The sequence below is a fragment of the Simochromis diagramma genome, unplaced genomic scaffold (assembly GCF_900408965.1).
Source record: "Simochromis diagramma unplaced genomic scaffold, fSimDia1.1 OVJJ01000602.1, whole genome shotgun sequence".
Taxonomy (NCBI): Eukaryota; Metazoa; Chordata; class Actinopteri; order Cichliformes; family Cichlidae; genus Simochromis; species Simochromis diagramma.
The window spans coordinates 2,891,889-2,904,886 of record NW_024387040.1 but is presented as its reverse complement, the minus strand read 5'-3'; the positions used below and the strand labels follow the sequence as shown (position 1 = coordinate 2,904,886).

The 12,998-nt window shown below is 41.4% G+C and overlaps 1 protein-coding gene across 1 annotated transcript; it reads left to right on the top strand.

Moving 5' to 3' along the window:
* The first annotated feature begins 1,151 nt into the window (after positions 1 to 1,151).
* Positions 1,152 to 12,708, top strand: pdk3a (pyruvate dehydrogenase kinase, isozyme 3a). Its single transcript, XM_040044399.1, has 12 exons — positions 1,152 to 1,479; positions 3,723 to 3,864; positions 4,008 to 4,079; positions 4,521 to 4,705; positions 4,803 to 4,892; positions 5,588 to 5,665; positions 5,888 to 5,964; positions 6,098 to 6,199; positions 6,310 to 6,417; positions 6,547 to 6,660; positions 9,774 to 9,894; positions 11,686 to 12,708. Exons 1-12 carry the CDS (start codon positions 1,377 to 1,379, stop codon positions 11,769 to 11,771), a joined length of 1,278 nt encoding a protein of 425 aa, XP_039900333.1. The 5' UTR covers positions 1,152 to 1,376; the 3' UTR covers positions 11,772 to 12,708.
* The last annotated feature ends 290 nt before the right edge of the window (positions 12,709 to 12,998 follow it).

Genomic DNA, 12,998 nt, shown 5'->3' with positions numbered 1-12,998 from the left:
TCTGTTTACATCGTGTTAAAAATGGTGCCCAAGCCTGTTCTTCACCCACAATCTAACATTCTGTACCCCCCAATTCTAACATCCACTGCCCGCTGACTGCGCATGAACAGATAAACAGGTATGTAGACGTTAATGACGTTGACTGACAAGCCTCTGACCAATAACATTGTCGAATTTGTCGCTCCTCTCTTGGAGCCAATCGCGGCTGTGAATCCACAAGCCTGCACCAAGTGCGGTTGAGTCGACGTTTTCGAAGGTACGTGCTGTCCACAAACGTCAATGGAAATCAATTGTACCGGATGTTTATAGATCAGCTCTTCAAATTAAAAGCTTTTGCCTCTACGCAGGGATACATTTAACTACACCTAAAAGTATTTCATTTATGAATTGGTTTACGGTGTTATTATTTATTTTTAATGCGAAAACACAAAAAGGAAACCTGTTGCAAGACAAAAAAATAATAATTTTACCTAAAAAAAAAAAAATTTTTTTAATACGAACTTCATACAACCTTCAACAAGGATATGTCCAAATGTCCAAAGACATTTGCTTTGGGTTTACATTGATAATGTCATTGTAATTTAAAACACGAGTGATAAGTGACCCTTATAGACCACGTATACACCAGTAATTAAGTAAATTCTTTTTTAAAAAGCATGGTGTTTCTGTTAAGCGACAGAATTTGTGTATAAATGCAAGTCATGGGTCGGGAGGGAGACTTTAAATAATAATCCCAAGCATAAGAACATAATGTTTTATCCGTTAAAATGAATAAACCATTTAAGTTTAACTCTTTATTGTCCTTGCACGGTCATACTTTGCACAATAGTACACCAAAATTGTTGTATTGACCCACATCAGTGCTAAAGAAATACATGCAAAACACAATAGATAAATAAGTACCATATATACAGAATTAAATATATACAGTATGTGCAGAAAATGAAATATGCAATATGCTAATTGATTTAATAAATATTAATCATTTTATTTGATTATATAAAACTAATAAATGTTGTTGCCAGGTTTTCCAATTTACACCTCCTTGCAGCTTGCAGTGTTGCCCTATAGATGGTATAAAATATTACGAAATATACTGCGCATTCTTTCTTTACTTTGAAAAGTATGGCATGAAGTCGTCACGTCATTGCGAGGGGATTTGCAGAGCTGAGCGTGCAGTAATGTAGATCCAGGAAGCCGTTCCTGTCGCTTGTATCCTATCCTGTAACCTTATGGAGCTGGCTCTGTCGCGTCGCATCGTCTCCTCCGCCGTGGCCGGTGGAAATGTGGCCGCCCCTGGGAGAAACGCACCGTCCGAGCATCTGTCCGCCTTCTCCTAATTTCTTCTCCCTCACATCATCGCTAAAACTTTCAATATGAGGATCTTCTGGTCTTTGCTGAAAAACAGCAACCCCAAAATCGAGTATTACTCCAGATTTTCACCGTCCCCGCTCTCCATCAAGCAGTTTTTGGATTTCGGTGAGTAAAGGCATCGCCTGGCACCTTTAGAGGACTTTAATGACTTGTAGAGGGTGGAGGATTTGGTGGAAGGCCCTTTTGTATGTTTTTGTCATCTCATCAGTCGCAGCTCTGGACCTGAAGAGTCACACGCAAGCCCCGGCTCGTTATTAATAGAAGGGAACATTAGACTTTCTTACGGTCAGGTGTGTTAAACGTAGAGATCGCCTGCAGTGAAGCAGCCACATATAAACAGAGGACGGTCCTCTGTCCTGTGCGGATTTGTTTACGTTGTAAACAAGTATTGACAGGCACCCTAACGCATGCAGGTATTCTCAGTCAGACTGGCACAGCAGCACGTATGCAGGGGAGGGGCCAGCAGCCCTGCTCCTGTTGCCAAGATGCTCAGGAAGCCTTTAGTCATTTTATTTATTTTCACTTGTGTCTTAGTGAGGTCGCTCTAGAGCATGAGTCATTGCAGATTGATGTTTTGTTTTTTGTAATGTGTTTCTGGTTAATACCCCCCGATTTCAGTTCCCCCTCTATTGCACCAAGACATGTAGAAATCGCACCAGTCGCAATGTGTGCCACAAGACGACGGTTATTAATGGTGCAGAAGCACTCAAGGCTTTCCTTAATCCGCCTCTTGATTAAACGCTGGCATGTCTGTTGCGTAATTTGTTCTCGCAGCTGTGGATGAAGAATGCGTGACGGCAAGTGTGCCGCACTTGTTTGCTTTAAGGAGAACCCCTGCTTGGCACCAAGAGAGCCAAAACATATCGGTGTCTGTGTTTCACTCTGGAGCACGTTAGACGTCATCCAGGGATAGTCGCCACGGGCTTCCGTGTTCTCACGCACAAGCTTCCTCATTCTGCATTTCACAAGATTTCCCCCCTTTAAACTGCTGAGTCAGGCCCAGCTTTTCCCTCGTTTCCTCTTGCGTGATCATCCCAAGTTCTAACACTGGACATCATGATCGTCTCTTCTGTGTTGAGAGTTTTGAGGTTGTCCCCAGGGCAGCACTGTCCACACTCTAGAAGGCTCTACTTGATGTTAAGTTCCCCCACAACAGATCTAAAACGCCAGTCCCTCTAATGTCTCCCTGACCACCCGTCCCTCTTTCCAGGCAAATGACCGATGATTTCCCTGCGTAAACTTTTCGAGCTAATGTTGGCACGCACGTGGATACAGCTGCAGTCAGATGGCAAAGTTTAAGATATCAGGTTAAAGGTTGGATATTGAAACCGAGTGCTCTTCTTAGATGAGTTCAGCACACTTGCTTTTTAAGCAGCTTCTTATATGAAGCTTTGTCTTTCATTTGACCTTGATCCCCGTGAGCCGGGAGCCTCTCTGATTGCCAAAGCAAGCAAAGAACTCTAATCACGGTATTTTATTGATGGCAATAAACAGGATTGTGAAAGTGTCAGAAAGCTGATATTTATTAGCAAGAGAAAACTAAACTGGAAGCTCCACATATGCGGTTAAGTTTATAAGTATTTGGACAAAGACACAATTTTTATTATCTTTGCCTTTTTTACACCACCACAATGGATCAAGCAGTCAATATGGTTCAAGTCTAGGCTGTCAGCTACAATTCAAAGGGTTCTAATTGAAGTTCTGCATTAACCACGAGGTGCAAACCACAGGTTAAGAACAGAAGGGTCAGATTAAACTTTACTGGAGTATAATCTAGTTACTGGAGACCAAGCTGAGGGCAGAAAGACTCAAGAAGAAGCAGCAACTGAAGCATCTCGAGGGAGGAAACGCAGCCTTAGGTGATCTCCAAGGGTTCTAGACTTCAGGCAGTCACTGACTCCAAAGGATTTTCATCTTAGTATTTAAAACAGTCCTTATATTTCATTTTGATCTTGACTTGCTTAGATGTGGTGAAGTAGTTTTCCATAACCATGGAAATAATTTTGCGGTCGTCCACTTTAGTTGACTTCTGTGGTCTTTCAGGTTTTTCAGTGTCGCTGAATGCTTGCAGTGCATTTGTTCTTTTTAAGGTGGCCCAAATTATTAATTTGGTCATTGATTGATTGCTAAAGTTATTCCTATCTAAAAGGTTTATTTTGGTTTGGTGGTTTATTCATAAGAAAACCCGCAAAACCTGTTATTCATAAATGGCTAATGCAAAACTTTGACTAAATTAAAGCTGAAACTCTGTATTTCAGTCTCATATGGATTGTTCGATTTAAAAAATCTGCTGTCAGCGTTCAAATATTCCTGGCTTTATCTGTGTCTCTCACTTCTGCTTCCCTCAGGCCGGGACAATGCATGTGAGAAAACGTCCTTCATGTTCCTGCGTAAGGAGCTGCCCGTACGGCTGGCCAACACCATGAGAGAGGTCAACCTTCTCCCCGATAAACTGCTTAGCCAGCCCTCTGTCAAACTCGTGCAAAAATGGTAAGACACTCCCTCCAGAAATGTTCTTTGTGCGCCTGCCAAAGGGCAGCCTTTATGGCAGCAGGACTTGTTTTAAGGTTTATTGCCATATTGTTAGTAAGCATGTGTAAAAGTTGCCTTTTGACCTCTGTCTGTTTGATCAGGTACATGCAGAGCTTTGTGGAGCTGCTCGATTACGAGAACAGAAAGCCAGAGGACCCTCATACTCTGAACGAGTGAGTGGATGTTAGCTGTATGAAAAATTAATAAGCACGCTGTATGTACAGTAAATAAAGCTTTACAACACCCAGCTGTTCTATACTTATGTCATTAAGATTAGAGTCCCTCTAACACCGCTAATCCTCTTAGTGCACATAGATCTCTGCTGACTGCTCAGGTTACACTGTATTTATACAAAAACAATGCCCGTCTGTTAAACAGCCATGTGTCACTGATAAACGCAGACAGGAATGTGCTTGGGTCTTTTCTGTTTAGAGAACATGTTTCCAATAATTGTTCTGGGAAAATGAAAAAACAATGCAGATCCTCATTCTTGTGCTGCGTTGTGCAGAGAAATCATGGTCACATTTAAAGTCCTGGCTTGTTCTTTGTGCACATATAAAATATGTTTCTTCTTTCATGTGATTCTTATTTTGGTTTGTTTTTTTGTTTTTTAGTTTCCTGGAGCTTTTGATTGAGATCCGCAACCGCCACAACGATGTAGTTCCCACCATGGCTCAGGGGGTCATCGAGTACAAGGAGAAGTTCGGCTTTGACCCGTTCATCAGCAGCAACGTCCAGTATTTCCTGGACCGCTTTTACACCAACCGCATCTCGTTCCGCATGCTCATCAACCAGCACAGTGAGTCTCCGAAAATCCCCCAAAACATTTATGTCGTTTAGCCGTTGGGATCCGTCTGTGCAGCTGAAGTTTATATATCCACACGTCTGTGTTTCAGCACTCCTTTTTGGTAACGATACCAACCCAGCACATCCCAAACACATAGGCAGCATTGATCCGAACTGCAACGTAGCAGAAGTCGTCAATGGTAAGTTTGGGAGTTATTTAACATGACCGATTTAACCTGGTTTACTAAAAAGACAAATATTCTTCACCCTCAATAAACATGAAGCAATAATTTTGAGTAAAATGCAGCTGAAATATATAAAATTCAAGGTTTATTTAGTGAGATCCTGAGTCGTTATTAAGGAAAACTTGGTATGAACTGATTGTATACCAGTCCAGTAAAGTTTGTTAGCCCAGATTTCATAAAATGTTATATTTTGCACTGTAATTATGTAACAAAATGACACGGAAGCTTTACATGTAATCAAATTAGAGGCAGCATTTTGGGCATACAATTTGTTTTGTGTCTTCATCCTTCTAATGCTGTAATTCCTCCTGATCATGCTCACTCAAGTCAGAGGGAATATTTTTCTATCTATGTTTGACTTATTTTGTTATACTGAGCAAATGTATTCATTCTTCTCACAGGAAGCGGGGATTAGCTATGTTTTATATCACATCGGCCGCTCTCTGCAGTGACACAAATCAAACAAAAGAGTATCAATCTTTGCTGAGCGGGGTGTTTACATAATGATAGTTTTAAAGGAATTCAGCAGCGTGGGTCTGGCGCTGCACTTTCAGTGACTCAGGAAGGGACAGAAGATGCATTAGTGACCTGTGAGCAGAAATGTGTGCCGTTCTCTGGTCTGACTTATGTTGTTTTGCCTCTTCCATCAGATGCTTACGACACCGCCAAGATGCTGTGCGAGAAGTACTACTCGGCCGCTCCCGAGCTCAAGATTGAGGAGTTTAACAGTAAGAATGCTTTGTGCTTTTGTGCATTTATGCAGTTTAAGCAATCTCCTCTGCAATTAGTCACAGCACTGCAAAAACTACAACCATGTTACCCGGTCTTTTTAGAGCTTGTGGGCACAGATTGGGGCCAGATTTAGCCCTGTAATGATCCACCACCTCATTTACTTCAAAAGAAGCTGCTTTTTAGTGTGTGTTTAGTTTTCATGCTCCTTTTCTTTGCAGTGAAGGCTCCCAAAAGGCCCATCCAAGTGGTGTATGTGCCCTCTCATCTATTCCACATGTTATTTGAGCTCTTTAAGGTAGGCAGGCCAGTGTCAGTGCTCCTAACCTAACTGGCCCGGGTGTAATTAAATGCAATTAATCCGTAACAGGACTATAATTCTGTAAGGGCTGCTGCTGAGCTGAGTTAATAAACTCTTGGGGTGTTTGCAGAACTCCATGAGAGCCACAGTGGAGCTTCATGAGAACAGTAAAGAGGGATTACCACCAGTAAAGGCAAAAGTCACTCTGGGTAAAGAGGATCTCTCGATAAAGGTAAATTTGACACACATTTGCATCATTAAAGTAATATTTAGAGGTGTTTTAGCTTTTATTGTCTTTAAGCTGTTCCATTTGTCCATTGTCTTTATCCTTTTGGTGTCTAGATCAGCGACAGAGGAGGAGGAGTCCCTCTCAGGAAGATAGACCGTCTTTTCAACTATATGTACTCCACTGCCCCGACACCGAGCCTGGAGCCAGGAGCTGTCCCGCTGGTACCTGCAACCATATAATCGCATCAATATCGACCCTTGTGATCAAAAGCATCTTTTGGCTCCTGCGTTGTTTTTTTGTTTTTTTTTTATATGGTATGACTTTACATTAATTTTCTTTTTACTTTACAGGCTGGTTTTGGCTACGGTTTACCAATTTCCAGGCTGTATGCCCGATATTTCCAGGGGGATTTGAAGCTGTACTCTATGGAAGGAGTTGGCACGGATGCAGTCATCTATCTGAAGGTGAGCTATTCAAATTTGAGTGTTGCAAAGATCTGTAAGGCATGACACAGATTGGTGATGAATTAAAGGGAAAAACTGAACCCTTGACCTCTACAATGCCTCAGTTGTGCTGGTTGGGATTGAGTTGGCACAGTTTGGGATTATTTACGCCCCTCCTGCTGTCCAAACTTTCCTATTCCAGGATTTTTACCCTACTATTATTTCGTGCATCACTTGTGTGATCATCTTAGCGTTTTTTGAACGGCACCTGAGATAGATTACTGGGGAAAAATGATACTCGGTGTTGTGTGCCGCATTTTGGTGTCTTGGGTTGTAACCTGCCATCAGTAAGAGCTGACAGCAAAGAGATGGAACTGGTTATGGTAAAAATAGGCGAAGCGAAAGTGAAATTAGAGTTGATGTCAGTCAGTGCCAGTAAGAGTTCTTTCTCTTATTTTTTTGGGACTGGGTTCATTAATCAGGCATAAAGCTGTCAAAAGAGTACGCAGACACTTATAAGCTGGGATTTTAGCTTGAAGTTCAAGTCACGGGCTTTGCATCCAGGCAGCCATATACACAGCCAATCAGGTCATCACGAGTTCTACTAAACCTGTCAGGAGAATTGTAATTTCGATTGTGGATTCTGCCACAAAAGGTGATGTTCTGGGCAGATGGCCGAACTGTACTGTGGGGTTTTTGTGTGAGATGATACTCTCTCCTGGCTTCATCAAAATGCCCTTTGAAAGAAAGGCGTTCCATCCCTCCTGTAGACTCTTGGATACTTTCAGAACCCTGGAGTCTGTAAGCATCCAGGCTGTACTGACATTAAATGGGTGACATCTAATTACCCAGGACCTTTCCTTTTGTTGTTTTTGTTTATTTGTTTTTGGTTTTCCTTTAATTTGACACCTCTATTTAACTGAGAGTTGAAAATACTTTTAAATTTGGAAGGATTAAAAGAGAAGAATTCACTCCCATGTCTCTCTGTTAACTATTCTGCTGCTGCGGAAGGGGAGCTTGGACGCCGAACTTTGTGCACATGATGTCTCAAGAATGAGACGATGTAGATTTCTTTGATGACTTTTAAATCGATACCATAGAAAAAGTCTTGAATGAGTTTACTGCAGCCAACTGCAGTCTCTGGCTTCAGTTTAGTCTTTAATAACTGACCGTTATGCTGTGCTGGGTTGAGGTCAGGTGTCTGACTTGGCCATTAAAGAATAGCTCACTTTTTTTGCCTTGAGAAACTCTTGGGTTGCTTTTGCAGTTTGCTTTGATTCATTTACTCCATGAAACGAAGCACCGTCAGCATTGAGCTGAATCTGAGCAGAGAGTATAGCCCCGTACACTTCACAGGTCATCCCAACACTCGTACCAGCAGTCACATTGTCAATAAACACCAGTGGTTGGCCCTGAACTATGGTGAGCTTCATGAACTTTTTCTTTTCTTCTTCCTTTTCTCTTCCCATCATTCTGGTACAAGCTTTTCTTGATTTCATCTGTCCAAAGATTTGTTGTTTCCAGATCTGTGCAGGTTGTTTAAGCCAGCCCTCCTGTTCTTGAGTGCAGAGGTTTACATTTAGTTGTAAGAACCTCTGTATTCAAGGCGCCTCTTGATTGTAGACTGTGATAATGATACGTCTACCTCCTCGACTGCTCTTTACTTGGTTAGATGTTGCAAAGTTGTTTTTCTTACTCATGGAAATAATTCTGTTGTCATCCATGTCAGCTGTCTTCCGTGGTCTTTCAGGCCTTTTGATGATGACCAATGAATTTCTTCTGTTTAAGAATGTATCAGATTGTTGTACAACTGATTGTGGATGTTTGTCATGGAGTAACAAGAGAACAGGCTTCACCTGAAAACGACCTGCCTGCCAAATGTCCAATTATTTTTAAGACTCTGAAAATTGGGTGCTGTGGTTCCTCATCAGTAAATGCAATACTTTGGTTAAATCCACTGAACTAAAGCTGAAAGTCTTCATTTCAATCGGTCAAATCAATCAGTCAACACGTTAACAAGCTAACTGTGCTAACGCACTAGTTCCCACCAATTGAGCATTGCGTGGCACATCCGACATACTGTTTTACTTTTGTCCATGACGCGCTTACCATCAGGGTCATGCTTCACATGAAAACCAAGATGGTTCCAAACGCCAGATCTGAATGAGGGTGGGGGAGGCTCAATTTGCCATGTTGCAACGAGCTTAGCTTCTGTCTTGCTAGCTTGCGCTGCGCTCAGTGGATTTGCACTTGACAGTGCAGCCTAGGCGGAGTAGTCGAACGCAGATTCACTGAGCGCTCAACACAGACAGCATCGTCAGAAGAAAAGTTGATAAAATAAATAAAAAATGTTGTATTGTTCGATACATATGCGTACCGAACCGAAAGCACTGTATCGAACGGTTCAATATCGATACGAGCATTGTTGCACCCCTACTATGAACATCAAGGTGCTAATGAAAAAATCAACCTAGTAGTTCACATTTCAGTATACTCGCTGGCCTGTGCTGGTACTGCAAGCTGGTACTGCAAGCTGGTATTTGACTGATGGAGTAAATGTGGTGTTAATTGCGAGCAGTGTTTTAACTGTGGACAGATTGAGGCTGACTTGACGGATTTTAACTACATGCTGCTACAAACAATTTTCCTCTTAGCAGAAGCAGCTCCCTGTGTTTTAATCGAAAAAGGGGAATGGCACTGGTTTTCTTTCAGCTTCTTTGAAAGGTGCCATGCAGTTATTATATGTATGTAGGCTGATGTTCTGCAAAATATGTGTACCTGTAACCTAGGCGCGTCCCCCCCAAATAAAAAGTGTGATGATTAAGCCAGAAGATGAGTAGCTTAGTTAAGCATAAAACTTGAAGCAGTGTAAACACCTTGCATATCACTATTCAAATATTAAGATTTCTTAGGCTCATCACTTTATTACCTACAAAACTGTATAGAAGCTGGAAGCCACCAGAAACAGTGTTCAAAGTCTTCATACTGAGCTAAGCTAATCATCTCCAGCTTCACGGTTATTTAGACCCATCCAACTCTTTGCAAGTAATAAAAACAATGATAATAACTCCTCTAATAAAGATAAGTCAAAGTTGCTTTTCCTTGACTTGGATGTCTTGTTTCTTTATTTAAAGGCTCTGTCCAGTGAGTCCTTTGAGCGTCTGCCTGTCTTCAACAAGTCGGCGTGGAGGCATTATAAGACGAGCCCCGAGGCGGACGATTGGAGCAACCCCAGCAAAGAGCCACGTGATGCCAGCAAGTCCAAATACAAAGCCAACAGATAACTCTGCCCAGCTCGCTAGCAAAGCCTTCCCCAGGGAGCCAAAATGCCGGCACTCTGCATAGAGCATGCACGATGAAATGTTGCCCTTGGGTAAAACGCCTGGGTTAGGATTAGACCTGCTTTCACATTCCAGTCGCTAAAGGTTCTGAAAGGATGGATGTCCTCCACTCATATCGGTACCCAATGGCAATGGCCTTCATCAGCGTAGCTTTCACTGTCGTGGCTTCACCACTGGCTGTAAGACGAGGTTTAAAAGACCCCCAGTGTCCGACCCCTTTAAAAATATCTGGTTACTCTCGTGAACCTTTACAAAGATGAACTTCATTTCTTCAAGTTTACTTTCTAGCAGTACTGCCATCTCTTCCTCTGTCTCACTCACATTGGCCTGCTGCTGACTAGGCTACTGCTCTGTGCAGCTGAATAAGCTCCCCTCCCGCTGCTGATTGAGTGTCTTTCTCAGTAAACGCTCGTGTTCTGTTTCTTTCTCGCCACACACAGGCAGAGTCAGGAGAAAGGGGTTAGTTTGAGTGCAAGTTAGAATAGGAGGAGGTTTTACTTCCTTCCTTTCGGATACACTCTTCACTGAACGCACAATTAGGTCGGTGTGCCCTTGGCATAGAGACTTGTTTTGGCTGCCCTGCGTTTTTAGCTTTGGAAATAGGAACCAATGGATGAAGCATACACTTTATTCTTAAAGCTTCTAAAAGTCATGTTTTTATTTAATGAAAAAGACAGCGAGCCTTACTTCTGGTAACGTATGGCATATTTATTGTTTTTAAAAAGCCCGCCTTTGAAGGCTGGAACTTGAAGAGCATTTAAAAGGGACGATGTTAGAAGTGAAAAGTTGAGTGTTTTTTTACTCAACTTTGTTTAGCTTTACGCTTAGAGGATAACCAGGCACCTGCAGACCATTAACAAATGGTACTAACCCTCATCAAATATATTTGCTCTTTGTCCTGATTTAACAACTACTAACAGACAAATGGAGCATCTCTCGGATGCTTAGGAAATGAGTTGTGTATTCACTGTGATTCAAATGATAGTAGCATCATCATTATTACTCTTTTATCTTTTCCAATGATCATAAGAGACTTTGCTTGAGTAGCCACGATGCACTCGCATAATCTGAATTGCTCATCAATAAATCGTAATTAAGTTTTTTGGGGTTTTTTTTTTAGTCAGTTTGTCCTCTCAGCAAAACACCGGATGGAGGAAAACGCAGGGTTGCAGTAGGAGTACTGCAGTCGTGTCATTTTTCAGCCACACCAGCACCATGTATTGCTTAGAGAGAAAAAAAAAACCTTGCTAAATGCGATGGATCTGCTGGGATCACACTTGGACTATTTAAAAAAAAAAAAGTGGGATTACAGCTTTTATTTCGACACTTCCTATTTCGTTCTGCTGGCACGCCACGGTGGATAAGCAACTTGCTCGCATCTTTGCCCTTTTTTATTCCTAACAATGCTTCATCGGGTCAGCGTGTATCTATTTTGTGGTACTACTAATCCTCATAGTCTTCTGAGTTTGAACAAAGTTTTGCTTTTTTTATGTGCTTTTGCTTTTTTTAACTTGAGTGAAAATAACTGAATTAGAAGCTAAATGTAAGAGGAGATACTTGACAGGCTTTTAGTTTATTTGTACAATTGTGCACAATTTCCCTTGGCTTTTTTTGTCTTTTGGCACTGACACGTGATTGCTTTTAATTCATCTTTTAGTGATTTGTAAGTTTTTAACTTGATTTTCTTTCCTCATTTATACAATAGGAAGTCATGTGGCACACACAGTTGAGGGTTTGGATAAGTCGGCAGAGGAAAATGTGGTCAAAGAAGCAGAGTCTCCAGGGCACTGAAAGTTGTGCATCAATCCATCCACTTTTTTTTTTTCTCTTTTTTTGGCACATGGATCATATTCAGGAACCTGTTTTTGTGCACTTTACTAATCCTAAGTGTGTATTTTTAACCTCATGTAGCTTTCATGCAATCACTCCAGACCTCTATGAAGGAGCTAATTAAATCAGATCGGATCCCAGGTCAGGATTTACTAATAGTGATGCAATTTTTTTTTTTTTTTTTTTTTTTTTTTTTTTTTTTTGAGGCTGCTGAAAAAGACCAAAACTTAAATGAGTCATGGCTCAAACCTGGATTTATTTAAAGCAAATGTTGGGAGATTTTCACAAATACGAAGAGACTTATTTTTCTCATGTCCTTTAGCTTCACCTGACGTGTAAAGAGAGAAACTCGGTGTGGAAACCGACATATTAACCATCAGATTTTATCACTGCCAATTCCTTTGTGACCTGCAAGTGTGGCTGATACCCTGTGAATAACCTACCTTAGAGGATGAGCTGCGTTATAGGTTAGTGGTTGATGTGTAGGCCAGTGTGGTCCTGTTGTTGACCAGTCACCTAAAAACCACATCTTGATCAAAGTTATACTTCCAGTTTCCATCATTTATTGAAATGAAGATCTTCTACTTGTAGTAGTTTACTGTTTAAAGACCTTCTATGTGGTAAGAGTATTTTAGAAAATCATAAGCATGTATGTATGCATGCATGTATATACTGTACATGCAGCCAGTGTGGAGTGATGAGTGTATTTTCCAGCCTACTGTACATCCAGCTTAAATACTGCATTTGGAGTCTCCTGGATAAGAGGTGGCCGTGCAACATCAACATACACCAAAAAAAAAAAGTTTTACAATGGTCTTATAATGTGATTCAGCATGAGATGAACTTCCAATACCAACTGTCAAACATTACAATAAAAGAGATTTGCTGTTGTGTGTAATCGCTGTGTTCAGTTTTTATCCACGCTGTAACCAGATCAGGGTTTTTTTTCCACAGTGTTGAAACATTCTGGTCCACACCACATACAGCGCAATTATGCATGATTACATTAAACAGTTCATGTCCTGCAACAGTATTTCAATCAGTTTGTGATCCGGACTTTGACTTATTCTTTTCGTTTTCAGCCATTCTGTTGTAGAATTGCTGCTGTGCTTGAGATTGTTATCCTGTAGCATGACCCAGTTAGAGTCCAGCTTTAACTGACTGAAAGGTGACCTCACATTTGACTCC

Bases quoted from the DNA above. Each gene is read 5' to 3' on its own strand.
- pdk3a (XM_040044399.1), top strand. From the start codon at position 1,377: ATGAGGATCTTCTGGTCTTTGCTGAAAAACAGCAACCCCAAAATCGAG. The intron at 3,865-4,007 runs GTAAGACACTCC...CTGTTTGATCAG, and splicing joins GTCAAACTCGTGCAAAAATG to GTACATGCAGAGCTTTGTGG. The intron at 6,200-6,309 runs GTAAATTTGACA...TTTGGTGTCTAG, and splicing joins AAGAGGATCTCTCGATAAAG to ATCAGCGACAGAGGAGGAGG.